Source organism: Euprymna scolopes, chromosome 3 (assembly GCF_053919585.1).
Source record: "Euprymna scolopes isolate OS-2025 chromosome 3, ASM5391958v1, whole genome shotgun sequence".
Classification (NCBI taxonomy): Eukaryota; Metazoa; Mollusca; class Cephalopoda; order Sepiida; family Sepiolidae; genus Euprymna; species Euprymna scolopes.
In genome coordinates this window covers 26640905-26659486 of record NC_136484.1, presented here as the reverse complement: position 1 = coordinate 26659486, position 18582 = coordinate 26640905, and the positions used below count along the sequence as shown (strand labels likewise).

Sequence of the window (18582 nt, the reverse complement as noted above, 5' to 3'; positions counted from 1 at the left end):
ATCTCTTGGTCTTACTCGATTCCAGGACAAGAATTCATCTAGTCTGGTGGAGTAATCAGCTTAGTCCTGTTACTATAGACATTTTGACAAGGTTCACCATTTTTCATATAAACTACTGTGTTAGCCAGAGGAGATCTTATTTATGCTGTGAATAATATATGATTTCAAATATTTAGTCAGTGTTTACTTGTAGGGAAATGTATCCTCATGCCAGGTTTCTTCACAAACTCGTGTACAGAGAGACGACACTAGACATGCGAGGACAGTGTCTAGTAGGCATTCAAGTTCCAGTAGGCTGTATTAATTTGCTTCCCCACGAGAGCAAATTAGGCATGAGGCCGTTTTTTAATGTGGAGAGGGGGGAAGGGGAGGGAAAAGGGGACCAGCTCCCAAGAGGTGGGAAATGGGAGCTGAATAGTGAGAGCCTCTTGGTATATAGGGTTGCCCCTACATGGACCAGGAGCTCATTGCCACAAGGACAATGATATTTGATTGCTGCATCTGCTCGAACAGATACTATACTTTGATTTTGGCCAAAAGTTCCAGTAGGCATTATGTTCATAATGTAAATAATATGCGGATATAAGTAATATACGCGAATATTTGGCAGCTTAGCACTGTGTATGTGTGTTGGTTTACCTTATTTTTGATAGTGTATGTATAAATGTGAGTGAGCTGATAAAGACTCGTATGCAAGTCATTGAAGACATTCTTGGGTCTGTCGGTGCAGTTCCATAATTATAAAGAAATCTCATTTGGCCACTGTTCTTATAGGTTTGGTTAATTTGACACAGGATTATTACGTTTTGAGTTTAAAACGATTGTCATTGTTTGAAATACTTTGAGTTAACATGTTCTTGTGAAAACTAACTTGCTTTTAAAATTGACGAGTAGAGCAAATCGCAACGAAGCAGAAAAAGAAAGAGTAGCATTCATCTGAGTCGCATCTCAATATCACTACAGCATACTGTAAAGTAAAATTAAAATAAACGTTTAATATGAATTCACTCACATTCTTAGAGATGCATGATGTAACACAAGTCGAAATCCAGCTACTCCCCAAAAAAGAGGGAAGCACTTAAATGGATATAAAAATAACCATATTAAAATCTGTCGACATTCCTTCATAAAGTCGCCTCAGACAATAGGCAATAAATCTATCTCTCCTCCTAAAAATGAAACAAGCCTGGTAGGATGAACTGTTCCTAAATATAAAAACCGGTTCAATTTAGAAATTTGTTTAAACAGACTTTTGAAAAAAGACTTTTAAAATAACAAAAATCAATTGGTTACACATCTCCATTTGCTGCTAATTGGCCATGAAATGGTGTACTCATAGGAAAGTGATCCCATATTCTAAAATATTTAATTTTTTTTTTTATTCCTTTTTATGGAAATTTTTAGGCAGTTTAGATGTAATGCTCTGCCTAAAAAAAAAAAAAAAAAAAAAAAAAAAATTCTGAGAAACTACGATAAGGGTACTAAAAAATATTGTTTTAATTTATTTTTTCTTTTTAATTTTATAAAGCTCGTTTTAACACTTATTCATAACAAAACGATGCCACATAAACCACACAAAGCAATTCAGATATTTAACTTATCCTTGTTTTCACTTTGCAAGTCAAGATCAATGTGTAGTATCATTTTAAAACCCGGACCTCCCAAAAGTAAAAGTGAAGAGACCGGCTCTTATTTTTATGACCCTAACAGTTGAAAAACAGTTATATTTATATTAAACTGACACCAGGTGTCACATCTTAATGAGCTGGACGGGGAGGAAGGGGGCAAAATAATTGAATAATACCATAAATGTTTAATTTATTTAATCAAATGTAGTCATCATAAAACAAAAAAGAGTTTTGTGTGTGTGTGTGTGTGTGTGTGTGTGTGTGTGTGTGTGTGTGCCTTCTAAACTGTTTAACATGTTGATGCTAAAAAAAAGCAGTAATGTCCTGACCAAGAAACAAAATGGAGGGCCAAATAGAGTTTTATGCAAAAGCGGAAGCTAATAGTAAAACGAAATACGAAACCAGCATACTAATAAAAAAATTAAAAAAAAAAAAGCATAATTTTTCACTTTTTACAGGTTTATATCCCAACCTTTATTCTATTTTGTCCAACTACTACATTCACTCTAAGCGGGTTCAACTGGCTTCCTTCAAACGAAGAAGTGTTAAAAGAATATTAAATTCGCAGGCTGTCTCCAGTCGCCTGTAATGTTTGATGCATTTTTGGTCAGGAAGCCAGTATCTTCAGACAGCCTGATCTGGTAGCACCAGATGCCCTAATAGATATTACCACGCTGGATCAAAGTGAACCAGAGAGCAATGGTAACTAAAGAGCAACTCCACATTCCCCACTGCCCTCAAATGGGGCCTCATCCACTGGATGTCTTTTAAAATCATATTCAATCGTGTCATTTCTCTAACCAGACACACACTTAACTGTTCCTTAAAGAAAACTTGGCACTCATGCTCATTTTACGTTAAATTTATATAGAAAAGTGATCCTACTTTTTGAAAAAAGTAATTTCTTCATATCATGAAAACTATTTCTCTTCGCTTTTAAATATTATATTCGCTTTCCGCACCCCGAATACCTGTAAAAGTCGTCAATTGTAAAGGACTTTTGGGAGTTGGAAAGAATCTTGACATTGACCAAAATAAAATAAAATAAAATTCCGATATAGAAGAAAACGTGCTTTTTTAAAAGCAGTGCCAAGTATTGACCATCCCAAACTATTAAACCAACATCACGACGACAATGAGAAAAGAAATTAGAAATAATTCTCAAACAAAACCAGAACCACGCCGTGAAAAGGGGGCTTGTTTGGTACTCCTACAGTTTATCGCCGAAAATGGAAACGACATTTTATTTCGAGCACCTGTCGATTAGAATCAGAGGAAGAAATCAGTATTTTAAACTATGGCCTAAGTAGGAAATAAATAACAAAAAAAAATTAAACTCCCGGAAAGAACTATGAAAAAAAGTAAATAAAGAAAGTGAAAGAGAACATAAAATTCATGCAAACGGGAAAACTTTTCATGAAACAAATTTTTTTATTAAAAACAGAAAATAAAAAAGACATTATTATTAAAAGCAGAAAATGAAAATGACATTCATAATTATTTAAACTGAGCGAGCACCATTTGAAAACCAAAACATTATTGTATTGCCCCCTTAACATTTGTTTTGGGCTCAAATCAAGTTAAAAAGTTTGATCCATGTTCAAGGAATCTACATCTAAAATTTCAAGTGTTTAGACCCAAAATTGGCGGAGGAGTATGATAGAGTTTTCAAAGGCCAAATCGTTGAACTTTGACCCCTTGACCGTCAAATTTCTGGCCGAAAACAGATTAAAAAATTTCCCCAAATCTCAAGTCTGTAGACTGAAAATTGACAGAGAAATTTGCAATTTGGTAGGGAAATATACACAGAGGATCTCACTTTTTATAGATTTGAATTTTTTTAGATCAATTTTTCGAATCTAAACCATTTTTTTTTTTAAAGTTTACTATACAAGTATCAAGTTAGAACTGATATGAGACGGTCACGGTCATCTGGGCAGATTCGATGATCGCTCAAAACTCGAAAATGAAACAATACTGATAGAACTCCAGCCAATAAATATCACGGTTCTTGTTTTAATTTAGCAACTCGACACTACTTGTGTTTTAAACTAATAATAAAAAATAAATTAAAAAAAAGAAAAACAGAAACAAGAAACGCTTTCAAAATAAGTTAAAAAAAAAAAAAAAAAAAAAAAAAAACTTGTCCAGGTAATTAGAAAAGTAACTTTGGTAACATGAATTTGTTAAATATTTGTTTCTTTACCATTTTTTCGGTTTGTTATTTAGATGCTTACGCACTTTTGCTCCCGCGTTATTTTTGTTTGTTTTTTAAATAGTATTTTTCACCTTCAATTCAAGCTTTACGATCTTTCATATTAAAGTGGAGTTTGTATTACTGTACACACTCACTACACAGATTCGAAAAAGTTGTCAAAAAACAAATATATAACAAATAATTGTTATCAAAGGCAAGATAAGTTACTTTTCTACCAAATTGGATATATTTTTTGTGTTTTTATTCAATGTATTGTAACATGTTTATTCAGCTCGAAAAACATGCAGTGTTTACCGATGTATTGGAAAATTCAAAATGGCGCTCGACTCTCTCTTTAACACGGTAAGTTTGTGAAAAGATAAATAATAAACTAGACAAAATACTATTAAAAAAACACCGAATATATGTCAACTTATGTCACGGTAACATATATTGAGTGAATTTCTAACAGTATTTTGTCTAGTTTATTATTTATAACACCTTTTCCCGAACTTACCGTGTTAAAGAGAGAGTCGGGCGCCATTTTGAATTTTCCATTAAATCGGTAAACACTGTATGCTTTTCGAGCTGAATAAACATGTTACATTGAATAAAAACACGAAAATTATATCCAGTTTGGTAGAAAAGTAACTTATCTTGCCTTTGATAACATTTGTTATATATTTGTTTTTTGACAACTTTTTTGAATGTGTACAGTAATACAAACCCGATTTATGAAGGACAAGAACGCTAGCGAAATTGATCCTTCCTCCGAAATGCTGGAAATAATTTAAAAAAAAAAAAAAAAAAAAAAAAAAAGTGTGTGTGGGGAGGGGCCTGAACAAGAATGACCCTCCCCTATAATTTTTATAGTATATCTTAGTATGTAGTATAATTTCCGAGGTTAGGGGTATATATTCCGAAAGCCGTTCTTAACATGGGGGAGGTTGGGAGTGTTTATACTACGCTGGATTAGGTCATAAAAAAATACCAACTGCAGAATAATGGTTATTATAGGGAGGGGATGATTTCGTTCAGGTCCGCAAAAAAAAAAAAAAAAATTGTTATTATTTTCGTCTCTAGGTATTTAGGCAAAGAAGATGGCATGCGGTCAGTAATACAAACCCGATTTATGAAGGACAAGAACGCTAGCGAAATTGATCCTTCCTCCGAAATGCTGGAAATAATTTAAAAAAAAAAAAAAAAAAAAAAAAAGTGTGTGTGGGGAGGGGCCTGAACAAGAATGACCCTCCCCTATAATTTTTATAGTATATCTTAGTATGTAGTATAATTTCCGAGGTTAGGGGTATATATTCCGAAAGCCGTTCTTAACATGGGGGAGGTTGGGAGTGTTTATACTACGCTGGATTAGGTCATAAAAAAATACCAACTGCAGAATAATGGTTATTATAGGGAGGGGATGATTTCGTTCAGGTCCGCAAAAAAAAAAAAAAAAAAAAAAAAAAATTGTTATTATTTTCGTCTCTAGGTATTTAGGCAAAGAAGATGGCATGCGGTTTATTTTGAGAGTATTTTCAAGTTAAAATAAAGTTTTACGGTATCTTTTGTTCATTTAATTGTTAGGTGAAAGTACAGAATAGTTACAAAACACCTTCCCTCCCATGTTAAGAACAGGTTTCTAGATAATAACGTTATTATTTCAGCATGTTACCTTCTCTGTATAAATACCAGTCTCCAGATTTTTTTTTTATTTTTTTTTTTTATTATTACTTACCCAAATAACCATCTTCTTCCATCAAGTCCCGCTTTCCTAATAATTTGGTCCGGAGTGTACAATAAGTTACGACGACGATGGTTCGGATAAAATAGTGGACATCAAACAACATATAACCCAATAAAAGGGCTGAACCAGAGAGAATGGCCAACATGTTTACGGTAAAGGTGGGATTTGGAGGTGAGAATCGGGCAATGTGATTGAAAATGATTCAACGCAAGGAAGAGAGCCGGTAGCGTGTTTTTTGCCCCTCCCTGTTGCTGTTACGGACAAGGAAATACATCCGATAAAGAAAAACACAGAAATAAAGAGTCGCTTCTTTTCTTTTAAAGAACTTGTCCTTTTCCCTTTTCAAAGCAATAGTAAAAATGGCAATCCACAACCAATGGATAAATAAATTTTGTTATCATGTCCATAGGAAAATAATAATAAAGTCGACGCGAAATTTTTCAATTCGTTCGCGGCGGCGCGTAAGGTAAGATTTTGTGAATGAATGAAATGGTGGTGGGATGCGGAAGGGCAAAAGTGGTAGGAGGAGACGAAAGGCAAACAACGAATAAAAATGTCAGATTGTAGGTTAACTCATGAGACACAACACACAAACCCGATAGCTTTTAATTACCACAAAAAGAAATACATATAATCTCTGTAATTAACTAACTTCATGTAAAATGCTTTTTACCTTTCAGAAAACAAGTTATATAATCATTCACGTCATCATATTAAATGTATCTCTCTACCTAAAATGTTTGGCTATTGAGGAAAAAAAAAAAAAAAAGGAATAAAATTTAACGGATACTTTTTCCATTCGCACCGCATCATGATGACGTAAATTTTCTGTGTGTGTGTGTGTGTGTGTGTGTGTGTGTGTTTCTCGTTCCTACGGGACTTCGGCACTATTTTATTTATTTACTGTTACACTCAGATTTAATGAAATGTTTAAAAAATGTACAAGGGTAAAATGAAACAATTTTTAAAAGTCCTATTAAAAAATTAATTTCAAAATTAAATCTAACAGAATGCATTTCGATTTATTAAAAAAACAAGCCAGTCTTAAAATTTTTGAAATAGTTAATAATATAGAATAAAATAAAAATGAATATATGAATCATATGACCCTTCGAAATTTGAAAGGAATTTGGAAGCCTGTAAACTGCCGAATAGAAAGTCATTATAATTTTATAGAGATTTAAAAACAAAAACGATTTGCTTCAATTTAATAATTCATTGGCAATAATCAATTGGATTCTTTGGACTACTGTTTTCGTCTTGAGTGTAATTTTCATATTAATCTAAACAATACGAATAATCAATCCTCAATCTAAAAAAAAAAAGAAGAAGAAGAAAAGACAATAATAAAATGTCAGAATTCAATCTAAAAAAATAATTTAGTTTACAAGAAAAAATGTTTTAATAAAAAAGAATGAAAGCTAAAAAAACTACTCGGACAAAGCTTGTTTGGCACAACTAGTGTTTTTTATTTTTATTTTTTTTACTACTACTACTACTACTACTACTACTTTGTAATGTATTGCTTAATTTATAGTAATTAAAGTATTTGGGTAAATTTGGATTTTTTTCACCTAAAATGGGGGATGGCTGTGACTTCAATTTAATGTCATGGTGACACTTACTGAATAGATTTCTATCAGTATTTTGTTTATTTTTCTAGTTTTGAGCCATTATCGACACTCCAAAAACGACATCTTCTTGTCAGCCATCATGTTGTAAGTTCAACTTACTAACTCAGCACTAACCGAATAAACTCTTTCAAATATGTTAAAACACATACCTTATCCAGCTATATAGAAGAGTAACTTATCTTGGCTTTGATAACATTTATTTGTACTTTTTTATTTTTTATGTCTATTGTATAACAAAACCCGAATTTTCGTTCTAGAATTAAAATGAACGACACTACACACTGAAACCAAATAATGTTCTGACGTTTTATGCAACAGGCAACATAGATGCACAAATCTACACCAATTACCATTAGGGCAATTATCGAATTTTGCTGCAAATCAATAAAACAAATTACTTATGCTTATCTTCCAAAAACACACTTAAAGAGCGATTTTTAGTCTGACTGTTGTGGGTTTTTTATTTAAACAAGTGTCATGGGCAGTTTAACATTCCGTTGGTAACAAGTGAAAAGAAACTGTGAGTTTGTGTCACCTTTATTTTTTCTTCCAGGTTAAACAGAACCAAATGTTAAATTCATTATTGAACCAATCGAACGTCATCCGTCTGTTAAACGTGAATTCAGCAGCCAGCGAACAGTCAATAGCCCCAGGCCAGCTATGCAGTATTACAGGTAAGTTAAGTGTTGCAGTAACTTATAGCAATCAATCATTATATATAACTTTTTTTTTTTTTTTTTTTTTTTTTTTTTTGCCTTTTCACTCCAAACAAGACACGGTGCCACTTTGATGTAGGGGCTACTATCTGGTAAATAATTTGTAAGAATACTATGAAGGGAGTTAAGCAGCAAGATGTCTGTTTACATTACACTTGAACTTCTGCGTGCATTGAGGGAAGCAGGGACCCAGAAGGGAATTCCAAAGTCAAGCAACCCGAGGGAAGAAACTATTAGAGTAGTTCTTTTGGCATCTAGGGATCTCTATTGTGTAGGGCCGGGATTTAACTGTTTGTCAGGAATATTTATGTTGAGGAGGTTCAAGGACTTGAAGTTCGTCAAAGCACCTACCATTAAAATTAGCATAGAAGCATCGATTCGCAGCTACAGTTCTCTCTGCTGATTGATTAGGAATCTCAAAAGGCTTAAAAAAAAGTTTCTCGTAAAATATATGGAATCAATGCATCCCAAAATTGATTGGTCAGAATGTAGCCAAATCGCTTAGCAGGAACATTGATTCGTGAGAAAAAATAAGTCTTTAGTTCTATGGCGAATTTCCTTATGCTGTAGCTCGAAACAGGGGGAAAGTTGCAACAGGTTGCCTTATTGCGACCTCTACGGTCTGGAAGCACTAATGTGCATCTAACCTCTCCCACTGCCAGAATGCCAATGCCAAAAAATACCTCCCTATTTAGTATTCAGCCGCTTTAGATAGAAATCGGAGGGGGGGGGGATAACACGAAATCACGTTCATAAGTGAATCACGCATGCCCAAGAATTGAAAGATGGCACCCAAGATGCCCAGAGAGGCCGACGCTTAAAATTAATTCTCACATTTCAAATATAACTGTGACAACAATACCATATTTATCAGTTTGTGATCGTGCCTGTTGTTAGTTTATGTTTGTTGTTATAAGTAATTGACAACCAAGTTGTGGTTTTATTTAATATAGAACTTTATTGACATATTTACATAAGAAGAGAGATTGAATGTACGTGTGTAGAGGTCTACGCCATGTTGTTGAATACGTATGTATTAGGCGGTTGACATCAATATTCATACACCATGATTTACTTGTTACGCGTATGAAAGTAGTTCTATGATAACACTACAGTGCCCTCGAATGTCATTCACATCTCTCATGTGATCGTCCTCTTTCTCCTTTTTATAGTCTTTTTCTTTATTCGTGACATCATTTTGCATGTATTTGCATATAGCCATCTGCGTTATGTTGCATAAAAATCCAACACTCTCATTCAAGAACGAAGTAAAAAGGTAAAAAGAAAGAGTGAACCAAATAAACAAAGACGGACACTTTTAGAAGATTTGACAAGTTTTCATCCACGCTACCAGTGCCATCTAGTTTATTCAATAGTTCAGTAATTGAAGTCGATGTACAAATATATTTTGAACCTGGAAATTCTTTATTCACATGTAATGAAATTGAAAGAAAAGGGGAAAAAACAATTTGCTAAGAAATATTTCTCGGCAAAAAATAGAATAGCTCTTATTTTTTGCTGAATGTAAAGATTATAACACTGGTCAACAAAAAGAAACTTTTTAAAAGGTGTCTGATATTTTTTAACTGATTTACTATATTTTTGTCATGCTAAATCTAGAAATAACATCCATTTTGCTCTCGGAGGTCAAATTTTTTTGTAAATTTGAATTTAAAATTATGTGACTTATATTTTTTAAACAATGTTTTCAAGATTTACTAATGATGTTTCAATGGCAAAATGTCAGTTTTTATGATAAAATTGTTGTATTCTAACAAAGAATCACGTACACTTCATGTACAGTACATGTAACTAAAAATGAAAACTTAATGTTTGCATTATTACGGTCTAAATTCTCGTTTTTTGATTGTCGCGAATGTTTTGGTGCTTGCACATCTCTTTTGAAATTCCAACAGTAGTCCGCCATCATCACCATGTCCCACCTTCCCTGGTAGCGTGATTCCATTTCTCTCAAGTCCTGGTGAAAGCGCTCTCCATGCTCATCGCTTAAAGAGCCAAGATTTTCGGGAAAGCGATCCATGTGCGAGTACAGGTAGTGCATTTTTATGCTCATATTGCAGCCAAGGTTCCTAAAGGCCACTAACATGTTTGCTACTAGATCTTTATAGTTATCTGCTTTTGTGTTGCCTAGGAAATTCATCATGACCTGAACAAAGCAATTCCACGCTTGTTGCTCACCAGGATTCATGGTCTCCTCAAACGCGGGAGAGTTTTTGATCAGCTGCCTAATTTGAGGACCATCAAAAATACCAGCTTTTAATTTTTCAGTTGACAAATTAGGGAAGGTTTTACACAGAAACTGAAAACACCGTCCATCTTTATCCAGGGCTTTTGTGAAGTGCTTCATCAAACCAAGCTTTATGTGCAGTGGAGGAAATAAAATACGTCCCCTGTCAACTAGAGGCTTGTTTATCAGATTTTTTGCTCTACAAATTGCAAGCTCTTCATGTACTGGCCATTCTTTTTTCATGTAATGTTGAGTACGATCCCTACTATCCCAGAAGCATAATAAGCATGGGTATTTGGTAAATCCAGACTGTTGACCAAGCAAGAAGTTGACCATTTTTAAGTCAACGCAAATCAGCCATTTATGTTAGTCATAAGAATTTTTTCTAGGACGTACTTAATTGCTTCATGCTGTTTTTTTAATGTTGTCGAATGTGCCAATGGCACAGATGCAAATTGATTTCTATTGTGTAACAACACACATTTCAAAGACCTTTTGCTGCTGTCGATAAAAAGTCGCCAGTCCTCTGATTTGTATTCAGGTACGCTGAGATGTTTCAGTAGCTCTACTATGTCATTGCAATAGACTAATTCTTTTTCTTGAGCAAAATATCTTAAAAATTCCTGGTGCCTGGTACGGAAGAAACTTACCTTAACTTTACCATTTAACATGTTCTTGTCCTTTAAACAAGATGCAAGAAGTTCGGCAGAGTCTTTTGGCAAATTTAAATCGCGAACAAGATCGTTTACTTCGTTTTGGGAAAACAATTTTGGCTGCTCATCATTGTCATCGGGAAAGAATGCATCATGATGATCATCGGTAATGGTAATGCTTTGAGTTTCATCATGGCTACTGCTGCTTTCTTCAATACTTGTATCTTCAAATACAGGTACAGGAATTTCCTCACTATGAGGAGTAGGGCGCATAGCTGACGGCAGATTTGGATACTCCAGTGTTGTGCGATTTTTTCTGTTATCCCCATGACATTGATAGCACAAAAGTAGCAATCGGTTGCATGATTTGAAGGCTCTCGCCAAATCATAGGGATGCCAAAGTTCATGGACTTTCGCGTGCCTTTGCTCCATTGACGGAGATGCTCTGTGCATCTTTTGCAAACCATGTGAGGTGCCCAACTTTTGTCTTGATCGCTGAGCTTCATGCCAAAATATGCATAGTAAACGCGCTTGATAAAGGTGGTGACAGTATTGCGATTTGGTGCAAGTGTGTATTCACCACAAACATAGCAAAAAACATCTGACTTATTTACACACCTTCTTCGAGTCGCCATTGTATACCTGAAAAAAAAAAATTAAAAATTAAATTTATGTACGTTGTCTCCATGAAATTTAAAGTCTGTATCAAAAAAATTCGGCAGAATTATATCTATGTCCTGCGAACAGTTTTAATCGCACAGTACTGAAATAATTTGACTCTGAAACACACAGAACCAATACGTAAGACTTACCTTCTCGTCTGCTTTCATATGTTGGTGTGTTTTAATAACAAGTTTTACCATTGAATTCCCGTATGGGGCAAATAAAGTCTTATCTTATCTTTAAATAATTTGTTCAGGTAATAGAACTTTAAACGGTAAATGGTTAATACTTCTGTTGTACCTTTCTCGGGTATTTAAAAGTTAAAAAATAGAAAATTAACGATAGCTTAAAATGTCGACCTGACCCAGCAAAAAGAGTGTTATTTTTGGATTCAGCACATCAAAATCAGCTTACAAAACTGAGACACCAAATTTGCTGTTGACCAGTGTAATTCATAAGTGACTAAGTTCCCAAAATGGTGGCAATGTTGATATCCTTCATCTCGAATACTAATGACAGTATGTTGTTTTATTCAAGTATGTTATCAAAATTTAATAAACATATACGTCTAAGGTGAAAAGACTAAGCAAGATCGAGCAGTACTCACTGTTTAAGAAACTGTCATTCTATTACAACATTCATGATTTCTCCTTGGGCCTAGTGCCAGTGTCAAAATTTATTGAGTTCCTATCAAAGTCCTTATATGTTTGGCATATTATTACCTGCAAACTAAAACATAATAGTCCTGATCTAAAATGTCAACAAATATCAATGATGAAACGTACTTAAAAGTAAAATATATTTTGCTAAATTTCTTTATAGACTTCAACATTTTGATAAACCATGCGTCCGTAAAGATTGTATACATGTAGTTTATTCTGCTCATTCGTTTTGTCTTTTAATTTATCACAACTTATCAGTGTGACTGTGACACAAATTGTAAACACAAATATATATTTTTGTTGTGTTCTTTCTTTTTACCTTTTATTTCAGTGTCATAACATTACATCTGGTAACTAGAATTTAAGTGATGAGCTCACGTTTTCTACCACATAAAAGAACAAAAAAAAAATTGTGCAAGAGATTTTATTTAGTCGAAAATATGCTTAACAATTTGCTATTCCCCCCCCCCCACACACACAATTTTTCTCCACACCAACAAAATATAATTGGTAAGCGCTGGCAAAAGTGGATAGATAAATTGGGAAACCTTTTTATTGTCTTGGACCACGATACTGACAAAAAAGAAAAGCAACTATTTTGCCAGAGACAAAGTTTTCGACATCTTTCACAATTTCATTTAAAAACAGAAAGGCACCAGAGTGGTTATGTACATTAAAACGGAAAATGGAATGGTAATACCAAACCAATATGAAATAGTAAAGAAATCTAAGATTTAATGGTTATAAAAACCAGACGAGTGTGAAATTGTTTTTAATAAATATTGCTATTTATTAAAAATAAAATAAATTTTTTTTTTTTAATTTTCGAATAATAAAATATTCATTAATTTATTTATTGCGGACTTTTATCCTCATCTTTCTTAGTTGTTATTTCATGACGTTTTGGCCAACTAGTCATTGTATTTTTTGGTCATCCACACTGTGGATTGAACATTCAACCTTCAAGAGAATATCACTTTAACAATTGATTTTTCCAAGGAATCTAACCACTGCGCCAGGGGTCCTTGAAGGTTACATCGACCGAAAAATTGTGAAAATGATACTCAAGATGAGAAAAGTCGTCCGATGAATCCAAATAATACAAATAACCGATCCTTGTCTCAAAAAATCAGAAACGTCATCTGAACATTAATTGAATTAAAAATAAAATAAAATGAATAAAATTCTAAAAACATAAAATAAAAACATTTATCTGGACATTAAAACAACGAATGAAATTTGTCATATGAAATTAACCAATTTTTTTTTTTTACAAAATATGAATTTTTGTAACAAAGTCAAAATTCTGAAAGAAATGAAAGTTGTCTTATGAAAATGGATGACTTAAGATTTTAAATTTGAACAGTCATTATTGAAATGTTCAGATAATTTCTGTTTTAGTTTGTGTGTGTGTGTTTTTTTACATGGGGGTCACCACTTATCAAAGCCTGGAAGCCACTCGGTGATAAGGGTTATTGTGTATACAGTAATCTATTGGATCATATCGTAGTAATAGTTGGTATTGGAAACTTGATAAAGTGTCTTACTTAAGCAGCGATTAATCAGGAATTTTTTTATGTTGGACTTGAAGACATCCAAGTTGTAGTCAGGTGGGAAACAGGCAAACGGAAGAGAATGCCACAGGCGTGCACTTCTCAGAAAGAAGCTTTGTTCATGGAATCTATGTTTTGATTTAGGCACAGATAAAGAATATTGCTAGCATTTTCTTAATTTTGTTTTAATTCAATAAACGGTGAGATAATTAATGTTTTATTTTCTTTCATTGTATAGTTTTTAACACAAATCTTTGACATTTGAAATTTTGGATATGGTCTACTTGAATTGTCTCCTATTCAGAGATCTTCAAAATAAAAACAACAAAAAATTGTCCCCAAAATAGTAATGCACAGTTGTCAAAACGACTTCCATTGGTTGGAAAATATCCTGGAGTTCACACGTTCATGTTAAAACTTACTACCTTTGAAAAGTGAGAAGAAAAGTGAACTTCAATGAAGTGGAGAAGAAAAGATTTTAAGTGATCGTAGCCATTTGTATAATTATTCATCGGACTACAGTTCTCATCTTGAGTGTGATTGAAATGTAATCGTAGCCATTTGCATTTTAGCATTTGTAGGAATCACTTTATGATTAAGTTGACATAGTTCATATCCAAATTTAATGGGGTCTTCATTATCAATGATGAAAATTTTTGCTTTACAGCATTTTACTGTAAATTTAACTGTGGTGATAATCAGTGGTGGGATTCAAATTTTTTAAGAACAGGTTCTAAGAAAATGTTAATAAGAATAAAGAATCTACTATAATGTAGTTATGAATAGCGGTTTATGTCATTTTAACAACCGGTTCACCGAACTCATAATATTTTAAGCATCAGTTCGCACAAACCAGTGCAAACCGGCTGAATCCCATCACTGGTGATAATAAATCCAAAAATCCATGGTTTGTGTGGATCAATATGCAAATATCTGTGTAAGTGATGTATAATTGGTCTGTGCTGCAGACCATTATACATGCATCTGGAAAGTATGTTAACACTAAAACATGTCAGTGGGGAGTCATCAGCAAAAATTGTGGCTGAGGGTATCCTTATTGATTTCGAAACTTTCACTGTGAACACTGATTTATAAATTGATACAGAAGGGGATACAGTCTTAATAGAAGGTAAGAAATTTGTGTTTATGGGCTGGAATTGCAGACTTTAGCAAAGTAGTTCATTTTAAGGCAGTTTCTACATTCCTGATGGTTGGCAGTCCACATTAGGTGTGTTACCAAATATCCGCGGTAGTGATAGGCCTGTCTGACATCTTTATTTTTTCTCTCATATGGTTGATGTCTCGGAATAACATAGCAGCTACTATTTTGTGTGTATCCGTGATGACATTTACTGTTGGAGTTTCTAGTACTTTTATTGATTTTGCTTCTGTGTGTGCAGTAGTGTGTGTTGTTGCAGGGTGAAAGTACATGGACTTCCCTTTGTTCCATTGTTAGAAATTTTTTTTTACTTATTTCTAACACCATTTTTTTTTTTCTTTTTAGTCGCGTGCAAGCGACTCTATAAGTTACTTCGTCGGTCGGTCAGTCGGTCTGTCCGTAACACTTTTGTGCTTGGCCTTTTTGGTTAAGACCAAAGGTCTGTTGTTAATAGATACTGTTATTAGCTTTTTAAGCTTTTCTTGGCCTTTTGGCCAAGATCAAAGTTTACTACATGCTGTACTTATGTTTGTAACTTTGTGATATAAAGTGGGGGATCACTTTTCTGTATTAATTTAATGTAAAATGATCACCCACTTTACAAGCATTCAGTCTCAAAGCCATTCAAGTCATTCTCCTGATCATTCAAGTTGTTTTTGAAGGATTCCAGTTATTTTTTAAGCATTCAAGTCATTCTTAAGGTCATTCAATTCATCCTTAAGTTCATTAAAGTCATTCTAAGTCATTTACTTTTTATTTATTTAAGTCATTTCAGCCCATTTTTCGGTCATTTTAGTTTATCTTTAAGAATTTCATGTCAATCCTACATTCACGCATTCATTCATTACACGAGAGCATGTGACTAATGGCTATCGGTCTTGTTTATAGAAAAGAACAATCTTTTGTAGCAGAACAACCTTCCATTTTTTGGATGACGGCAATTAAAAACCAACAAGTTATTGCATTCAAAAACAAATTATATTCAATTATAATTACAAATACAATAAAAGGTAATACTTGTGTCAGTTTCCAGTTTGGCAGTTTCCAAAACGGTTGTCCTGGAGAATGTTCTTTTTTTGTTGAAGAAAATTAGGTAACAGAGGTGAGAAGTAGCGTTTTCATTCCTTTCAGTAAATTCCTTATTGAGCTCCTTTTGTTCTTTTAGTAAATTCTTTTCTTTTTTTTTTTTTTTTTTTTAACTCTGCTTGTCCTTTTGGTAAATTCTCTTTTGATCACCTCTGGTCCTTCCAATAAATTCTTTTTTGAACTCTGCTTGCCAAAGGTTCTTTTTTTTTTTTTAGTGTTTATATATAGCCTCTCCTCAAGTAATAGTGGGTAATTTGCATGACGTCACTTATGCAAATTGCCCTGAAAGTCTTGTTAGGAAAATTTCCAACACCATGTCTGCAGCTCGTGTGTGGGCAAGTTCAATGGCTTAGCTTTATCTAGTATCTGCTAAAAAACATGTAAAAAAAAAAAAATGGAGACTACTCACGTTTGGTGTTGCTTGTGTCTGGGGGAAATAATCCAGCCAAACGAGAAATAAGTAGGCTAGGAGTAGTGGTGGGAGGCATGTTCCTACTTGTTATAAAAAGGCAGCTGCCAACGAGACAATTTCACTTGTGATTAGTGGACAGTTACACATCTGATCAACTCTTGTCACCTTATTGCTACATTGTTCCCGTCGCCCTATATTGTTCCTGCTAAACTACAGTTACTTGTCCCCAGTGGAAAGGGGCACAAAGGGTAATCCTTTGCAACCCCGGATGCGCAATTAACCACTTGGGTAACCTGCTTCCCAACAAAAGGGATTTTTTTTCATATCTTGCAAAGGATTACTCAGTAACCTTTTTTTTTTGGTATCATTTTTAATTCCTTACATTTGACCAAATGTACCCATCTAGGGATGAGTTACTGATTTCAAGGAAATCATTGACCGAGAAGATTCCGGGTCGGTTATCAGCTTGCAGTGATGACATAAAGCCCCTAATATACAGCATATATGCAAAGGAGATTTTACAGTTTATTGACGAATTGGAGGCATGCATGGACCAGTTATACCGCCTCGATGGGAGAACCCCAGCTGAGAGAGAGAGAGCGATTGGCTGCCCCAAAAATCTGAATACCTGGATGCCCTGGCGGAATTGGACAATGTTTTTAAGCCTTCTCGACCTTATGATGACTCTATGCCCCAATTCCAGAGAGGATCCTCTAATATGGGGAGGGCCGTTACCGCCTTTATTGTTAAACCTCCTCAGCTGCAAATAACAGGGCCTTTCTTTAGCAGCTAGGAAGTTTTTGGAACTTTCTTGCCAGATTTGAGAATTGTGTGGTTGGCATGTTTAATGACGCAGAGAGGTTGAACTTTTTAAAGTGTTCCCTGCCTGACAAGGCCTTATGCCTGATTAAACACCTTAGTTGGACGGATGCCAACTATTCTCGAGCAATGTCCATCCTCAAAGACAATTTTTTGGACCTTGATGGCACTATTGACAGAATATTTGAGGACATCCTGGATTTTACACCCAAAAGAAATTCCCCCCTATCAGAAATAGGGGATTTTATTTCCAGAACAGCATCATTGCTGGAGGAGCTGGGAAACTCCCTCTCTAGTGATTTCTCCGCCGACAATTCGAGTGGAGCTTGACTTATAGCAAAAATACTTTTCCGGAAATTTCCACACGAACTTAAAGGAGAGATGATAGCCCTCATGGATAAAAGAGTGCCGCCATTATCATCCATACTCAGGCTAACTGGTTATCAAGAAATACTAATTAAAGGCCATTGCTGTGCATCACCACCACCATCGGCCATTACAGTCTGCAATGCGACACGGAAAACCAACCAATGGACTTTGGTTACTCCATCCTTCAGTGTGGATATGGCATACGCCAACTTAACTGGCTACTCGAGCGCATTGCCCCCCCATCTTATCTTTCACCTTTTTGCGTGGTTCAGGGCAGTCTCTGTGAATTGCCTATTGGACACCAGCAATGGGCGCACATATTTATTGGCCAATGTACTTGAGAGTCTGTGTCCAATTGGGCCCATTGGGGGTCTGCCGATAACTTAGGTTGTTTACATTCCTTGGAGAGTGTCGCAAACAGTTCACGGAGGTTGCACTCGATACAAACTTTGGTTTAGGAAACGCTGTGACTTGTCCAACCTTGGTATCTGACGCCATTGATTTATGGATCTGGCTTCACAATTTACCGTCGCTGTTACATGCAGGCTGTGTGTTTGCCGGCCGGTTCGAGGCAGAGTTCAAGTTAATAACTATAAATAGGATAGCTGGCTTGGACCTGATTAAGCACCTGGACCCATTTAAACTAGTCCCGTGCTTGGGAGGTCAAGCCTTTTTGGTCCCGCATGGATTGATCCCATTCGGGAGGATTGATTTCTTCCTTTTGGATGATGTCCCCTCATGCGAAGTTACTCGCCTGTCTTTCAATTCTGTAATGGAACATACTCCTCAGGTTGATACCTCCCATCTGTGTTTCGTGCTGGAGGCTCAGTTGATCTACTTTCAAGGATTGCTTCTCTGATAGTGCTGTGCAAAGAGGGTTGGAGCAGATGGTCAGCCTAGAATCTTTAGGGATTCCTAACTGTGAGGGATTCTCAAACTACGACTGGATGGTTGAGCTGCAGAACGGCAACTACTATGTGGAGCTCCCTTGGCACCAGGATAAACTGGACAAGGTGCCTTCCAATCATGCAACATCATT

The 18582-nt window shown here is 34.9% G+C and overlaps 1 protein-coding gene across 1 annotated transcript in view; it reads right to left on the bottom strand.

The window, feature by feature from the left end:
• The window catches only part of LOC145254268 (protein THEM6-like), a 59134-nt gene extending 53068 nt beyond the window's left edge, over positions 1-6066 (bottom strand). The window contains exon 1 of the mRNA XM_080113010.1: positions 5561-6066. Within this exon, the coding sequence (XP_079969136.1) occupies positions 5561-5714 (154 nt within the window). The 5' untranslated portion in view covers positions 5715-6066. The remainder of the gene's footprint in view (positions 1-5560) is intronic.
• Positions 6067-18582: the final 12516 nt, after the last annotated feature.